At 36.6% G+C, this 15,845-nt stretch overlaps 1 protein-coding gene across 1 annotated transcript in view; it reads right to left on the bottom strand.

Moving 5' to 3' along the window:
- LOC131691130 (uncharacterized) overlaps positions 1-15,473 on the bottom strand; it is a 32,872-nt gene extending 17,399 nt beyond the window's left edge. Inside the window, exon 1 of the mRNA XM_058977304.1 lies at positions 15,199-15,473. Within this exon, the coding sequence (XP_058833287.1) occupies positions 15,199-15,259 (61 nt within the window). The 5' untranslated portion in view covers positions 15,260-15,473. The remainder of the gene's footprint in view (positions 1-15,198) is intronic.
- Between the last annotated feature and the right edge of the window lie 372 nt (positions 15,474-15,845).

The following is a 15,845-nucleotide window of genomic DNA, read 5'->3' as shown; positions in this document are numbered from 1 at the left end:
AACATCATCTCCGGGCGATACAATAAGCGCTATCGATTTTCGGTAACGTTGGCATTTGCACACACTCACACCTAAGTGACTAAACCATATACGGTTAGTTTATAAATAGAGGTGACGCGTACCCGTTTGAATCAGTTTTTGTTCTTATGTCGAACGGGTAAGATCATGGCTGCAGCGTCTGGGCACTACAATAAGCGGTAGACGCTATGCATTTTCGGCAGCGGTGGCCGTGTGCGGATTTTTCGGGTACCAGCACGGTGTCAGAATGATTTGCAAAGTGGGTGGGCGGGGTGGTTTGGATTTAATTCAATACGGTGTGTGCTGCTTAAGAGTGTTGCGTTTGAAAAAAATATATTTATTTTTATGCATGCATGTGCGTTGTAACTTGTTAATCCATGTTTACGGCGCTTTGTAGCTGCGTAGGGTAAAGAGCCTATTGGTTTTTATGTTTCATATTTCGGTTATATGTTTTTTATCAGTAAGGCATCTGACAACGTGCTTCTGTAGTTATTGCACTGTTCAGCAGCGTAGTATTTTATATAGGAGAGTACACTCAGGTTTTTTTACGCAGATTTTGAAATTTACGTGGTTTTCATTAACGCGTTTTTTTAAATTTACGCGGTTTTCATTTACACGGCCTGTATCCCCTGCGTACTGGACTTGAAATTGTTTTCCCAGTGTATCCAGTCAGAATATCTGTCCTACCCTATGTATTTAAAACACAGTTCTAATTGCGGTTTAAAGTATACAACAAATAGAACGGTTGGGTACACTAATTTAAATTTTAAAATAAATCTGTTTTAAATTATGAAACAAACCGCTGTACTGAAGATATAATTATGTCAGTCCTATTACCACATAAAACGCTGCAGAATTGGTTTAATAATACAATGTTTACACTACAGAGTTATAACACGTTTTAATAATCAGCAACAAGAAAAATGTCACCAAGATAGCATAAAAACCCGTTTTAACTGGTAGTGCGAACGTTGCATAAAAATGTAATTTATCAAATAATTTCATTTTTTCCACCACTAATCGACCAAGAAATACTTAAACTTAAGATTGTTTACTTAAGTTTATTAGTACATTATTGAAAATTTAAATGGAAAATGAAATTTCATATTTCATGGAGAATCTGTATATTTCCGTTGGCGGGCGTGGGCTTCCTCATCACAGCTCTCAATATGGAACTTTTCTTTTGAATATATTTTCTGGACAGACCAGCCTATTTTTACTAGATGGATCAGCCAAATAATGCCAATCACCTAGTGAGATACTTGATTAATTAATAGATTACCGTTAAAAGACCTTCAATAAATTATGTTTTGATGGGGAGGGTATATAGCAAATTGTAACATATGAAAACAGGCGAGTGAACAAGAACGTGTGTCGATATGTGTGATAGATAAAATTCATATGCACGCACTTGAAAAAAGCTACATTTTTAATGTCGCCGTGCTCGTGTCCTGTACACAACCCTCTAATTTTTTTTTTAATATCTTTTCAATTATCATTCGTACAAGTTTCATATATTCTACAAAGTTATTTAAATCGTCAAAATACTTAATTTTTAACATAATATGTCGTATTTTGAGTATTTTCGAAGATATTGGACATTTTTTTAAAATCAATTGTTTTTTTCAAATCATCTTTAATTCTACTGGAAACAACGAGAGACAAGTGAACTCTTTTGAGTGTTATAGTGTTGATGAAGCATTTCTAATTGCAACATAAACATATTGGCGTTACACGCCAATAACAGATGTTGGTAGTAAATGAAGGAGAAAAGTTTTCTCTTCCATAAACTGTTGTGAACTGTGTTCGACTAGTAACGGTTTGTCTGGAATTTCCATTCAAAGTAGATTTTGACAGTTGGCTTTTAGGCCGTAATCATATGTTTGTCGAGAATAGTGGCCTCTCGCCAAGAAGATAACAATTTTCCTTAGAATATAGAGAAGATGTCAAAGTTAATATACTGGGGTCTTAAGCAGTAAAAATTATGACAGGTGTCAACTGGTTTACAACTTTACAAAGCCATCCAACACTCTGTCGGAGCTTCTAAGGACGACTTTACATCCAAATGATTGCTTTTCTTTTGACCTTCCGCCAACTGGTTTCATGTTTACCACCAAGTTGCCTAGGACCTGTAGTAAATTGGAGAGAAGGTGTGTGTTGTAGCCAAGAGTATAACCCTATACACAATGGGTTCCAAAATAACAGTGCGTCATAATGTCCGGGACATTGAGACAGACAAAAAGTAACCTTGGGCATTATAACACGGTATCATTAGAAGTGTCCACGTGAACATTTTGCAATATCCCCATCTCCCTCCTCATGGACAAGTGTGAGCTTCTTCGCACTCCCCTTCTTTTTGTTGAAGCAAAATTCCAAATTTCTCGACAATTATCACATTTTAGAAGAATTTTGTTAAATGTGTTTTGAATTGAAATGACACTTAGAATCAAATTCTGTAATAAAATTACAGTTTTGTCTGTCAATCAGTAAAACTTTTTACTGATAAGTTCTCCATTATGCAATCATTCAAAATGTTTCTTTTCTCTTTAGGTTTTTGTTGACAAAATATAAAAAAATCACAAAATGGGTTTTCTGTTTTTGTGGATTTTTTTCGAACATTTTTTTCAGCGCATATTTTTATCGTACAGAAGTACTCATTCCCTGTAACTCTTCCTCAGATGGTTCTGCTGTATGAAATACGGTAATCCAACATTTTTTTAAGGAAATGATGTATACAAAAATTATACGCCCTTTCAAAAAATTGCTCTTACGTCAATTAATGATCTCAGAATACCTATTAGTCTTTCTATTTCATTGCTTTCGCTTTTCTTAATTTTCAATTTGCCGAAAACAGCCAACAAAATCGATACAGTCAGTACTGACTATTAGTATGCTTAAGAACATGTCCAAGAGCTTTTGAAAAAATATGTCCAAGAGCTTTTGAAAAAATCGAAAATAGCTAACAAAATCGATATAGTAGAACCACAGAGAACAGACGTCCTTCTTCAGTATTCAACTTGTGTAAAAATCTATAACGGTTTCGAAGGTAGTTAGGATATCCAAACCAGGTGCGTTACTGTCGTCATGTTTTTTTTGTGGCTGAGTTCGACTGAATTGACAGCGGTTATTCCTATACCCAGTCAAACTAATCCGGAACCGGTTCGGACTTCCAGCACAGATTAACAGACATAACACTATGAGGGAATTCCCTCAAAAACATCGATCCGGCAATTTTCTCAGAACACTAGCTCCACCTTTTATTCACGGTCCCAAACACTCATTTGCTGGTGGGTTACCCCTCAGGTTTGGGAACAATTTTTCACTAGAGGTCTATCCCTCATATTATTGCTCATATGTCAGTGGCGCCATAATTGCAAATGTGGCCACAGTCCCAACTACAAATATATTTAAAATGACCGTCAAAGTGGGAGAAGCATTGTTTTCGAGTGTTATGTCTGTTAGTCTGTGCTTCCAGTATGAATTCCAGGTTGATGCATTTGAGCAAGATTCCATACTGAATCTATTCAGGATTTCGAAACGGTTCCGGAATGGATTTGACTAATAGTTGGGATAAGTTGGTATGGCGGCACTAGTGTTTATCGTATATTAATTCAAATGTTTACACACGTTTTTTAAATATTTTTGTTCGATCATGGATGTCTGTTCTCTGTGGTAGAACGTTGCGGCAATTGAAACATAGTAAATGTAAAACAATCAGTATTGATACATGCAGTGTAATACCGTACACCGCATGCATAAACCAATTTCATATGACTATTGCATTGCTGATCAGCATTTTAAATGGGTTCCAAAAGGGCATGACCTTGGAGTCACTTTGAGATCACCTGGTAAACAAACTGAGAACTAAATCGACCACGTTCTAATGAACAGAAGTTTCTTCTCCGCCATCACAAATGTTCCCACTTTCCGTAGTGCGAATATAATTTCAGAATCCCTTCAGGAAGATCGGTAAATCGCTCGAGCAAAGGCTACGTGCCACAGGCCGACATATGAAGAGATACTAATGGAGACCTTCTCACGACCGAGTGTGAGCTGATCGATAAGTGTATTATGACGAATGTCGAAATAGCAGTGGAAGACGAGAGTATCGCAAGAATCAGCCTAGGGACATGCGTAGCCGACGACAGATTCCCAGCGCCGGATCTACCAACGATTTATAAGGAGATCGGACGGTTGAGGACTGATAAAGCCCCTGGCAATGATCAACCGCCATGTGAGCTGCTGAAACACGGAAGAGTGGCGTTGGTTAGAGCATTCCACTGGGTGATTTTGAAGATCTGGAAGAAACAGATTTTACCGGAGGATTGGATGGAGGAAGTAGTATGTCCCATCTATAAAAAGTGTGTTAAGCGGGTGCTCTGCGAGGAGACAAAAAGCCATGGACTGAGTGAACTGGAGACAACTTCTTGATACAGCAAAAGACAACGCGGTCTTAGACTAATTTTTAACTAAATTATTTAAGTGGAAGTTTAGCAACAAGTTTTCGAATATAAAATAACACATCTTCAGACATACATACATTGTGATAAATCCTCCTAGAAATAATTATGAAAGATCAACTCTTCAAAAAAGTAGTAAAAGGCTTGATGTCTTCAGCAAAGTTTTTGCGAATTTCATTTAAAACATTTTTATTGAAGATATGAACGCTCTATTTATGTAATTATTCTTAAATCCAGTTTTCTTCAATGTTACTGTAGCTTCAAAGACTCATGGCTTGGAAAACATGTTTATTTTGTTGTTTATTAACAGCAGAAGAGATTGATCATATACAGTAATATTAGAATAATTGATTTTGAAGGTTCTTTTTCGCAAATAGCAAATATATCTCGATACCCTGATTATATGGAGCATTCATATCTTCAGCCACGTTATTTGTAATAAAATTCTCGAAAACTTTACTGAAGGCACCAAGTTTTTCGAGACTAAATTTGTTTGAAGAATTAATGCATCCATCTGGGAGGATTGTTCACCAAAATTATTTTATCAGAAGATGTTTAACGTTGCAAAATTCTTCGAAAATACTAAACCTCTAAAGCTGACTGTTTCGAAGCTATATGATATTGAGCGTAAAAACTGTTTTCGAGCATTTATTTTACTTTTCTAATAAAATTCATAACATAAGAACGAGTCCTTGCATACGAAATTGTATTACGCCATTTAATTCAGTACTCAAATGTACATTAAAAATTGTCACTAAATCGATTTTTTTAAATTTTCTTCATTTCCAATCCTACGTGATGGCTATTTAGATAATCGATAGCACAAAAAAAATCAAATACTCATAAAAGCTGATCCTGGCCTTCTAGAGACCAACGGAAAATGCCTTTTTACATAAGTTTTATGTGGATGTTTCCATGCAGATATTTTATTTAATATTGACATGATTTGTCAATTATAAGCTCCTCACTAAGAGATCACTTAAAAATCCATTCCCACAATTTACCAAAAGTCCCAACGGTGTTTAAAATATTAAGTTCTCACTGTAGTGATCAGAATGTCCGTTCCGGGGTCAAATCATCAAATGGTTCCAAAACCACGAAATACAGCCTAATGATGCAATTTTAAGAATTTTAATACCCATATTGCTAGTATTCCATTGAAGTTCACAAATAGTATCCCAGTACTGGAACCTGCTTCCGGAAATCCGGATTGCCGGGAACCGAATGAAGTAGCCCGATTCATTTTTAACAAGTCCAAAAGCGGATGAGTTCCTGAATCCAAAACACCCAAAATCATCAAAAGCGGTTGGAAATTACCTTAGTATTTCAGTTTTGTGGGTACCCGGGTACCCACGTCGGCCTGTTACGTAGTAAAAAAATTCAGGAGACCCTCCTAACTCCCCTCCTTACTATATCAACAATATTATTAACCCAAAAGCTTGACTTAGTGAAGTTCAAAGAAGTCACAAATCTTCAATTTCCAGCTATGGATAAAACATAGGAATTTCATTAATTGAAAACTAAAAAGGTACCCGGGTACCAATGTCGTATATACAGGTCTGGCAAAGATGGCACTTTGGTATTCGTAAGATGAATCTTACATGAGTGGTGTGAGTGATCACAGTATAAATCGACTTGCTTTCGTCATAGCGGTCGATTCGCTCCCATTGAATCGTGTGACCGCTATGACGTCGACCCGATGTGCTTCTGGATTGTTTACATATTTTTGGTTGCCAACACTAGCAAACCGTGTGTTCTGCCACACCTATATATATTTCATTGCCCGGGTACCGCGTCGGATACATAACGGTTAACAAGGCAAACCGCCAGATGGGATCCATGTTCAACATCTCCAATAAATTTAACGAGTGGAGCCCACACTGTTTTCGTGGCTGAGATTCTTCTTGTTGAGGCTTCTTCGAAGCGATTATGTCTCTACAAGTATGCAACCGAACGTGAGCTATGCCAACGCAGCTTTTTGCAGTGGCAACATAGGAACTCTTTCCGTGCTGGTCATGATTCTATTTGCTTCATGTCTGCCACATTCACCGAAGTGGTTGCAGATTTCGATTGCAAAGTTAAGGAATTTTTGATTTTCCAGGAATTTATTGTACTAAATTCTATGTGTGTTATAATTCTCATTTTCCTTTTTTTAACTAGCATTGTATTGTATTGTATTGTATTGTATTGCATTGTATTGTATTGTATTGTATTGTATTGTATTGTATTGTATTGTATTGCATTGTATTGTATTGTATTGTATTGTATTGTATTGTATTGTATTGTATTGTATTGTATTGTATTGTATTGTATTGTATTGTATTGTATTGTATTGTATTGTATTGTATTGTATTGTATTGTATTGTATTGTATTGTATTGTATTGTATTGTATTGTATTGTATTGTATTGTATTGTATTGTATTGTATTGTATTGTATTGTATTGTATTGTATTGTATTGTATTGTATTGTATTGTATTGTATTGTATTGTATTGTATTGTATTGTATTGTATTGTATTGTATTGTATTGTATTGTATTGTATTGTATTGTATTGTATTGTATTGTATTGTATTGTATTGTATTGTATTGTATTGTATTGTATTGTATTGTATTGTATTGTATTGTATTGTATTGTATTGTATTGTATTGTATTGTATTGTATTGTATTGTATTGTATTGTATTGTATTGTATTGTATTGTATTGTATTGTATTGTATTGTATTGTATTGTATTGTATTGTATTGTATTGTATTGTATTGTATTGTATTGTATTGTATTGTATTGTATTGTATTGTATTGTATTGTATTGTATTGTATTGTATTGTATTGTATTGTATTGTATTGTATTGTATTGTATTGTATTGTATTGTATTGTATTGTATTGTATTGTATTGTATTGTGTTGTATTGTATTGTATTGTGTTGTATTGTATTGTATTGTCGGGTCGACAAGATATAGGATTTTTATGATAATTTACGAAAAATGCACTTGTGGTTTCACTGAAATTGGCTTTTGCCCATCTTAATACCTACTATCTCAATACTTCATTAAGATCATTAATAAAATACAACGTAGACTTAAGGGTATTCAGTACAACCTTTATGTTTAAAATGTTTTCAAAGGCGGCTCCATGGGACAACCGGAAAATAATCCAGTAGTGTAAACATGTGTATATAACCCTTCCTTTAATACTTGTTTTTGTAAATCATTATGAAGTGTTAAGCTGTTTATTTAGTATCGTGTAGCTTATTAAATCAATCATCAACAAAATTCCAAAATGTTGGTTCAAGTTCTCAATACAAATTCGTAAACATTGAACTTTTGAAGAGAATCAAAAATGCTACTTATACTAGATACGTCATCACTGTTTAGGACACACAATTCAGTCATATGTTACAACAACATAATAGTTGTCTAGTGTTTTGTTGGAATTCGGCTGTGTGATGGTAAAACCGATGGGAGCTTTGTCATTTGTATGTAATTAAACTCTGTATCTATGTATTAAATAAAGGGAAAAAACAACATAATAGTTGAAAATTAAAAGGAAAATGTCGTTCAGTGAACTGTGGTCCTGCTAGGGGAAAACACCGTATGTGACAAATGTTGTTTCTTCATCAAGCAAATGCTATACACGAAAAGAAAATTGAAAACTTCGTCCAAGAAAATTGATTAAACAGATGTTTTCTGCTCCCATGTGTATTCAGGATCGCAAGAACAAACCCATCGATACGTTCCACATATAGCGTGTAAAAATCAGTGGAGTGAGAGAAAATCTAAACTGCAATCGGGAAACTAGTTTAAATTTTAATTTCCGTAAACGGCAAAATTTATCATAGCATCTCTATATCCCTGCCAAAACCGTAACCAAAATTTCCAAGCCTCCTGGCAATATACCTTTTTAGTCAGACGTTGCTAATCCAGACAGGTTGTAGTATGTTTATGTTGGAAAATCCTCGAGCATGTGGTATACCTATGCTCCAAGAAGAAGCTATACGTACGTAAACATGTATGTTGACATGGTGTATCTGAAAGAGCAGTGTCCTGTCTGAAGCCTTAACCCCTTTTCCACAATCCTTTTAGAGCGTAAAAATATAAGCCACCGCAAAACCGTTACGTATAAATAGCCACGGTAGGCAACGACAGCATCATGCCACAGCCTTTGGGATTCCTGCCCTGACACCGATTATATCGTTCGGGTCCTGTTTTATATTTCAACTGACACTGTAGTCTGTCTGCCTTGGTGTATGAAAGATAGTCGATTTTTGTGGAGTTATATATTCACCTCGCATGGACCATTTCAAATGTGAAGAAGGGGGCAGCCATAGCGTAGTTGATAATTCGATTGTTTTGTACGCAGGTCACCTGGGTTCCCAACTCTCGCACATAGGGTAAGACATATCCCTAACCCAAAAAAGAAAAAAAATGATTCTTTGGTGAAAACCTCTATAGTCAAAACGAAAATATGAAGAGAACATACAGGGGCGTCAATCAAAAGTTGGTTAGATACACAACGCCTTTGGGAACCAGAGGCAATGACCTGCTAAGGATATAAAAAATATATGGATATGAAAGATGTTGGTCAGATCATAATAATTACACAACATCTTGTCGATTGTTACCAATATTTTTATCCGGTGCTGTGTCCTGTATCTCGATGCATACATACATAACACGAGAAACAAAAGAGTTCGCTTTTTCATATTATCCTGCTATAAAATATGTCGTATTGGCATCAATAGAGAGTACTTCATCGCTGAATGAATTAATGAAAAGAGGCAAAAGGTGCACATGGTATGAGTCAGTGTGAGCGGCGAATGTAAAAGTAGATTTACCTTCACTCTAACGAGTGTTTTCGAAGCTTTTCACAATTCAAATAGCATGGCATACACAAAGTGCATAATCGACGATTAAAATATTTATAAGATGAAATTAAAGTTCAATTGAGAAAGCGCAAAGGTCGGCCATCCTGGAATAATATGCATTAGTGCGCTGCTCCACTTTATCGTCATTTATGAATGAAATGAACAGGTAGCCAAATCTGTGCAATATTTAGAGGGGCCGGGGCTATTAATTCGTGGTAATTCGGACCCTCTCAATTTCTCAGAAAATCGTAAGGCTTTCTGACTGTTGCACATATTCGTGAAACCTCTATTCTAAAACATTAATTCTGATAGCTGAATCCATTTCTTTGGTTTTTTAGAAAGGAGATGCATTGTGTTTCATCCTAAAAACTAAAATTATTATAATGGGTAAAGCGTGATTAAAGCAACAAAAAAAGTAAATAAACAAGCACGTTTTTTAGAAAGCTTGAGGCTCCTATTGTATGGAATGATTTTTGTTTTGGTGAAAACACAGATATTTTCAAGAAGCTCACCACTTTTGTGCGAAATTTGTATTTGTGAGCATTCATCTCACAGATTGTCTTAATGAATAAAAAACAACGGGTCTTAATAAAAGAGCGTAAGGGGCTATTCGGACCCCCTATTCCATCAACCACCGCTCAACGGCTTGCGGCTAGGCACACGATTTCTCACGCCACAACAAAGAAAATAAAAATACATGATGCGCCAATCGATAGCTGTGACTAATCAGATTGAGATTTGTAACGCAATTTATTTTTTTTTTTTGCTTCTTAAGAAGTTTTTGCAATAAATATTTCATAGGAAAAAAATCTATTGCAAAAAATAATTGACGGTCTGAGTTACCCGAGCCATTGTAAAAGGATGGTACGTAGAGTTTTGCAAATCGTCGCCTAGTGCTGCCATGGAGTGGTGTAAACTAATTTTTATGGCACCAAAATGTAGCTGAGGTATCAAACTAACAATTTGGATCTCTGACCGATAAATTCTTTCACATCTATCAACCTAAAAGGGCGATTTGCTTAGGTAGGTCCGAAGAGCTCCGGGTTCCCATAATAAATTTGAAACAAATTTAACAGAAAACTGTGAGGTATTTTACGGATGTCGAACCTATGGTTCTTTATAACAGACTTTCGAATATGACATAGTTTGATAATATCTCTAATATGCAATTAATACGATGAAAATTTAGTAATATTATGGAAATGGTATAACATAGGGTGACCATATCACACGAGTAAAAACACAGATCAGTCGTAAAGGGACAATTACACACATACTCTTCCTTCTATAATCATCATTATTAGATGTACATAACTGAAGTATATCAGAAACATTAACGGTACCAGGTGCCTTCCTTGGGGTATTTGTTGACGTTGAGGTAAATGTGGGTACCTGGCAATCTCTATCACTCGATCCGCGAGGAGGGATAGAAATTACTACAAAAATTGTTAGTTGACTTGCATACGACGCCGAGTTTTGTAGTTTGTTTTTTTTTCGCTATGTCTGGACGCGGTAAAGGTGCAGGAAAGCCACAATCTTGCTCCGTTCGTGTCAGTCTCCAGTTGACTGAATTCATCGGTTACTGAGAAAAAGTCACTACACACTCGGAGTAGTGACTTTTTCTCAATAAACAATGGATTCAGTCAACTGGAAACAGGCACGAACGGAGCAGGATTACGTTTACGTTCAACGCAAAAGGGGCGGGGAATCGAATGAGAGCTAAATCAATCCATTACCGTCGTGCGCACTTTTCATCAATTTTTCAATTTTGACGAACTATAACTCCTTTAATAATTGATAGATTTGTATCATATCAGCACAGATTTATCGTCATCGTGTATGTATTATTTATGCCAAATATGAGCAGAATTGGTTCACACATAAAAAAGTTGTTGATATAGAGTTCAAAAATATTTTTTTACTTTGTACACTTCTTGAATTCGATATAAAAAAAATTAACCGGTTTTATTTACTTTCATTGAAATATCATTAATCTACACTGATATCAGAGGCATTTTCAACAATAAAGCATCACGTATTTATCGCATTTTCTATCAGGAATCAGGAATCAGAATATATTGGCTCAAATGGCACGTTCCCCGGACATAGTCGGGGATTTGTGCCTTGCCGTGTGTTTTCATCATTTCCTGAGCGGAAGGAAAGGACAAGGAGGTGTGGGGAAGTAGAATTGGAAGGGTGGGAAAAATAACAACACAAAACAAAAATAAACAACAGGTAAGTTAAACTCACAAGTAGTTTAACTTGCCTGCGAATAAGCCTAAAGCTCTTTACCACATTGGATAAGAAACTTTAGTATGTCTCTGAGTTTCAGTCGACCAAACATGGTTTAGTCTATATAAGGACGGCTGAAGACTCGAAATCGCAAGTGCGCTACCGCTGGACAGTTGCATATCAGATGATATGAGGTTCCGTAGTCGGATTCACAAAGATCACATGAAAAAGACTCAGCGCGCTGAATAGTTGCCATGTGATAATTGAGTTTGCAGTGGCCGGTTAAAGCCCTGGTCAGCATGCCGCAGTGGAGCTTCGAAAAATGTAAGAGATTTTTCGAAACCACTGGGCATGGTTGTTCTAGAAACGCCTTTGTTTGGCGACACGTTTGTAGATTTCTCCAATAATTTCGGTGCTCGGACGAAGCCCAGGACCGTATTTTTTCCCTTATCCAACTTGTCGAAATTGGCAGCGCGGGCTCAGGACCAACGAAGTCAATCGCTGAACCTGCCCTGGCCAATTCGTCAGCCCATTCATTTCCAGTAATACCGCAATGTCCGGGCACCCAGACAAGGTAGATAGTGTTGACAATGCTTAGTTCTTCGATTTGGGTTCGGCACGCGATCACTAGCTTGGACCGGGATTTGTCTGAGCTAAGAGCCTTGATTGCAGCCTGACTATCGGAGCAGAAGTTTATAACTCTGCCGGACAAACTCAGTTGAAGGGCCGATTGCACCCCGCACATAATCGCAAAGATTTCTGCTTGGAATACAGTACAGTATCTACCTAGTGAGTGAGATTGTTCCAATCTCATTTCACGACAGTAGACACCAGCACCAGCACGTCCCTCCATCAGAGAACCGTCAGTGTAACAAACCACTTGCGTTTGTTGTTGTCTTTCCATAAAGCCAGACAACCACTCCTCTCGAGAGGGAATCTTCACATGAAATGTCCTGTAGGAGGCATGTTCAACAATAAAGCATCACGTATTTATCGCATTTTCTAAAATAAGGGATGCATTTTAATTTAACATTTACAACGTTACTTGTCAGAAAAACTTGAATGGGTTGAGACTACATATTGTTTTTCGCATAGAAAAAAGGAAAATGATGAAAAATGACAATATCAGTTTATTTCTAGTATGTCAGAATAGGTTTTCAAGAGCATTTAAATATTTTCTGAATTATCAATTATAAAAATAGCCACACGGTGGGATTGAAAATTTCGTAAAATTAAAAAAGGTGAAATAAGGGGCTATTTATGACGTATATTTGAGTGCCAAATTGATGGCGTAATTAGTACACAAGGCCACGTTCTCAAGTTAGGCACTTTTTATGTCAAGAATTCTGAAATTTAGGTTCGAAACCAGTATTTTTCACGGCCAAGATCACATTATTGCGCAACTATTAACTTTGGAGGTTCAATGTCTTCAAAGAAATTATACAACATAATACAGAGCATCTCTTGAAAACAAAGCCATTTTAGTAATTAATTCTCTTGGACATAATTACGTAGAATAAACTCAAAACATTATTTAGAGGCTTGGTATCTTCGGTAAAGTTGTTTATCTTTATCTTTATTGAGAGGGAAAAGCCCGCGGGAGTGGATTCTCAACACTCCCTCTCCCGTAGGCACAAAACCTCCATCTTTTCAAAGTACCAACAGTTAACAAAACCAAATGATACAAAAATTAACACTAAAACACTGCTTAAATTTAACACTCCTTAAACACTAGTTTACTAATACAGCACATTCATAACATTTATAAAGATCTTAGGCTAGCTCTATTAAGTACGAGAAAGGACACGCGAAAACAATTTCTTAAGAGCAGAGCGAGACAAATTGAAATCAAACACGTTATAACATTGGTTAAAGACTCTACACATACTATTGACGGGTTCATTCTTACCATAATTAGTACGAGACACGGGAAGTCGAACAAAAGAGTAGGAACGAAGACTACATCGACGAATGTCGATGTTGAGAAGACGGAGCAAAACAGAACATAATATCAGAACATAATATGATAATGATATCAAAAACAACTTTTTTAAGGACACAAAAACCTTCAAATGCTCACAAAACCCGATCCTGACATACTAGAAACAAACGGAAACGCCATTTTTCATCTTTTTTCTTCTTCTTTCCGAAAAACAGTATGTGGTCTCGGTACACTTAAGATTCTCTGTTTTGTTGAGCAGTCTTATTTTACGAGCCTCCAATCACTTTTATCGATCCTTGAAGTGTTTTGTTTGTTTTGTTAAACAGTATTAAGAAAAATGAGAAAGGGCATATGCAACATGTTTAAAAGACATGGCTCTACAAATGTCAAAGGTATAATAAAACTAATAAAAGCGCGTCTGATAGTAAATATTGAAAAACTAAAGTGTGCAAAGTAGCCCCATATATCCAAAGTAGCCCCGCACGACGGTATATCCATTATTTGTACTTATTGTGCATTTTACAGAATTAGTTACAAAATGGTTTTCCAATCACATAGCGTAAAAACAGATTTTTTTCATTCAGTTCAACAGCAGATATTCACATTCAAAAAATCGAGTCGAATTCCGGCCGTATAAGGGACCATTCATAAAATACGTAACTCTTTTAGGGAGAACGGTGTCCGACAAATTGCGGCATGTTGTTACATATGGGGGAGGGGGGGGGGGGGGTAAGCTAGAACGTTACGTAACATGTTTTTACTGAAGAAAAAAAAATTTCAAGGAATTTGTTACGTAATAGGAGAGGGGGGATAGAGTAATTTGGGACAATTTGTTACATGTTTTTCCCAGCAATATGCATGCCAAAACTCTTCAAATTGTCTCGGAAGTCTGTTATTTATTATTACGGGACCATATGGCAATTTGACCTGAGAATGGCCACTCTCGACCTCACGGGAACCTGCTCCGGAATGTCTCTTCCGTGGTCAAATCACCAAATGGTTCCAAAACCACGGGATACTGAAGCAATTCAAAGAATTTTGATACCCATAGTATGCCAGCATTGGCACATGCTTCCAGAAATCCGGGTTCCTGGGAACTGAATGAAGTAAACCGAATAATTTTTAAGAAGGCTAAAAGTGGATGAGTTCCTGAATCCAAAACACCAATAAGTATCGAAATCGGTTGGAAATTGCCTTAGTTATTGGCATTTCAGTTTTGTGGGTACCCGGAAAACCCCGTTGGCCTGTTACGTAGTAAAAAAATCAGGAGCCCTTCCTCACTCCCCCTTACTATATCAACAATATTATTAACCCAAAAACTTGACTTAGTGAAGTTCTAAGATGTCACAACGTTTCAATTTCCAGCTATGGATGAAACATTGGAATTTCATTAATTGAAACCTGAAAAGGTACCCGGGTACCGCGTCGGACACATAACGGTTAACGGGATAACACCGAAACTGATTCATCGTAGTTAACGACCGCAGGAGATCGTTCGACCTCACATCCTCTTTTTGGTTGGAAAGCGGTTTAAAACCATACCAAAAGTTTACACTAACAGATTTTTGCGGTTAGGTTTAATACCTTCGATCAAGAGCTTAGTTCTAGGATGGCATTTAAAATTTTCAGAATAAAAAAAGTTTTTATGTTGCAATAAAATTTAAAACAGAATATTTGTCATACCTCTGAACAGCGCACAGATGATTACAAGAAGCACATATTTTAGCCCAGTAATCCCTTTCATTGCGTGGTTGATGCGGCGGAATGTTTCACTTTCACGGTTATATCCACTTCACACGGACAAGTTATTAAAACTCGCCCAGGCTCACAGAATTAATTCTAACCTCTAGTGATCCGTTCCTTGTATTGCCACTCACAACCCTCTAAAGTAGAGGACAAGCCACGACCGGTGAAAACACGTCCACACAGATTGAGCTTCCGAGGTTCAACTGAAACACTTTTCCGAGCGGAACCAACCGAGAAGTGTGATAATTTAAACAGGATATCGTCTAAATAAAGCATTATAAAGTGCGCTTATCCCAAGCCTCTCCTCGTTGAGGGTTTCGTGCTTCGGTTGAGAATTATGGTAGGAAGAGGAAATGAGATGCTGCGCACAGTCGGGTTTCGTGGGAAGAGATCAGAATTTAATGTTTGGTTTATCTTATGGAATCTAAAAGGAATACGTTTTCACTGGCTGAATAGTCAACTGACAAACGATTGGTTTTAAAGTTCTGAAATACCGTTATAACAAAAATCGCCTGAGTAATATTTAATTGGAGGCAAGGTGAAAGGAAACACTCGGTATTTTAGAATCGCGTGAAATATCATGC

This window comes from Topomyia yanbarensis, chromosome 3 (genome assembly GCF_030247195.1).
Source record: "Topomyia yanbarensis strain Yona2022 chromosome 3, ASM3024719v1, whole genome shotgun sequence".
NCBI lineage: Eukaryota > Metazoa > Arthropoda > Insecta > Diptera > Culicidae > Topomyia > Topomyia yanbarensis.
Note: the sequence above shows the minus strand (reverse complement) of the source record. Positions and strands in the feature narration are given on the sequence as shown.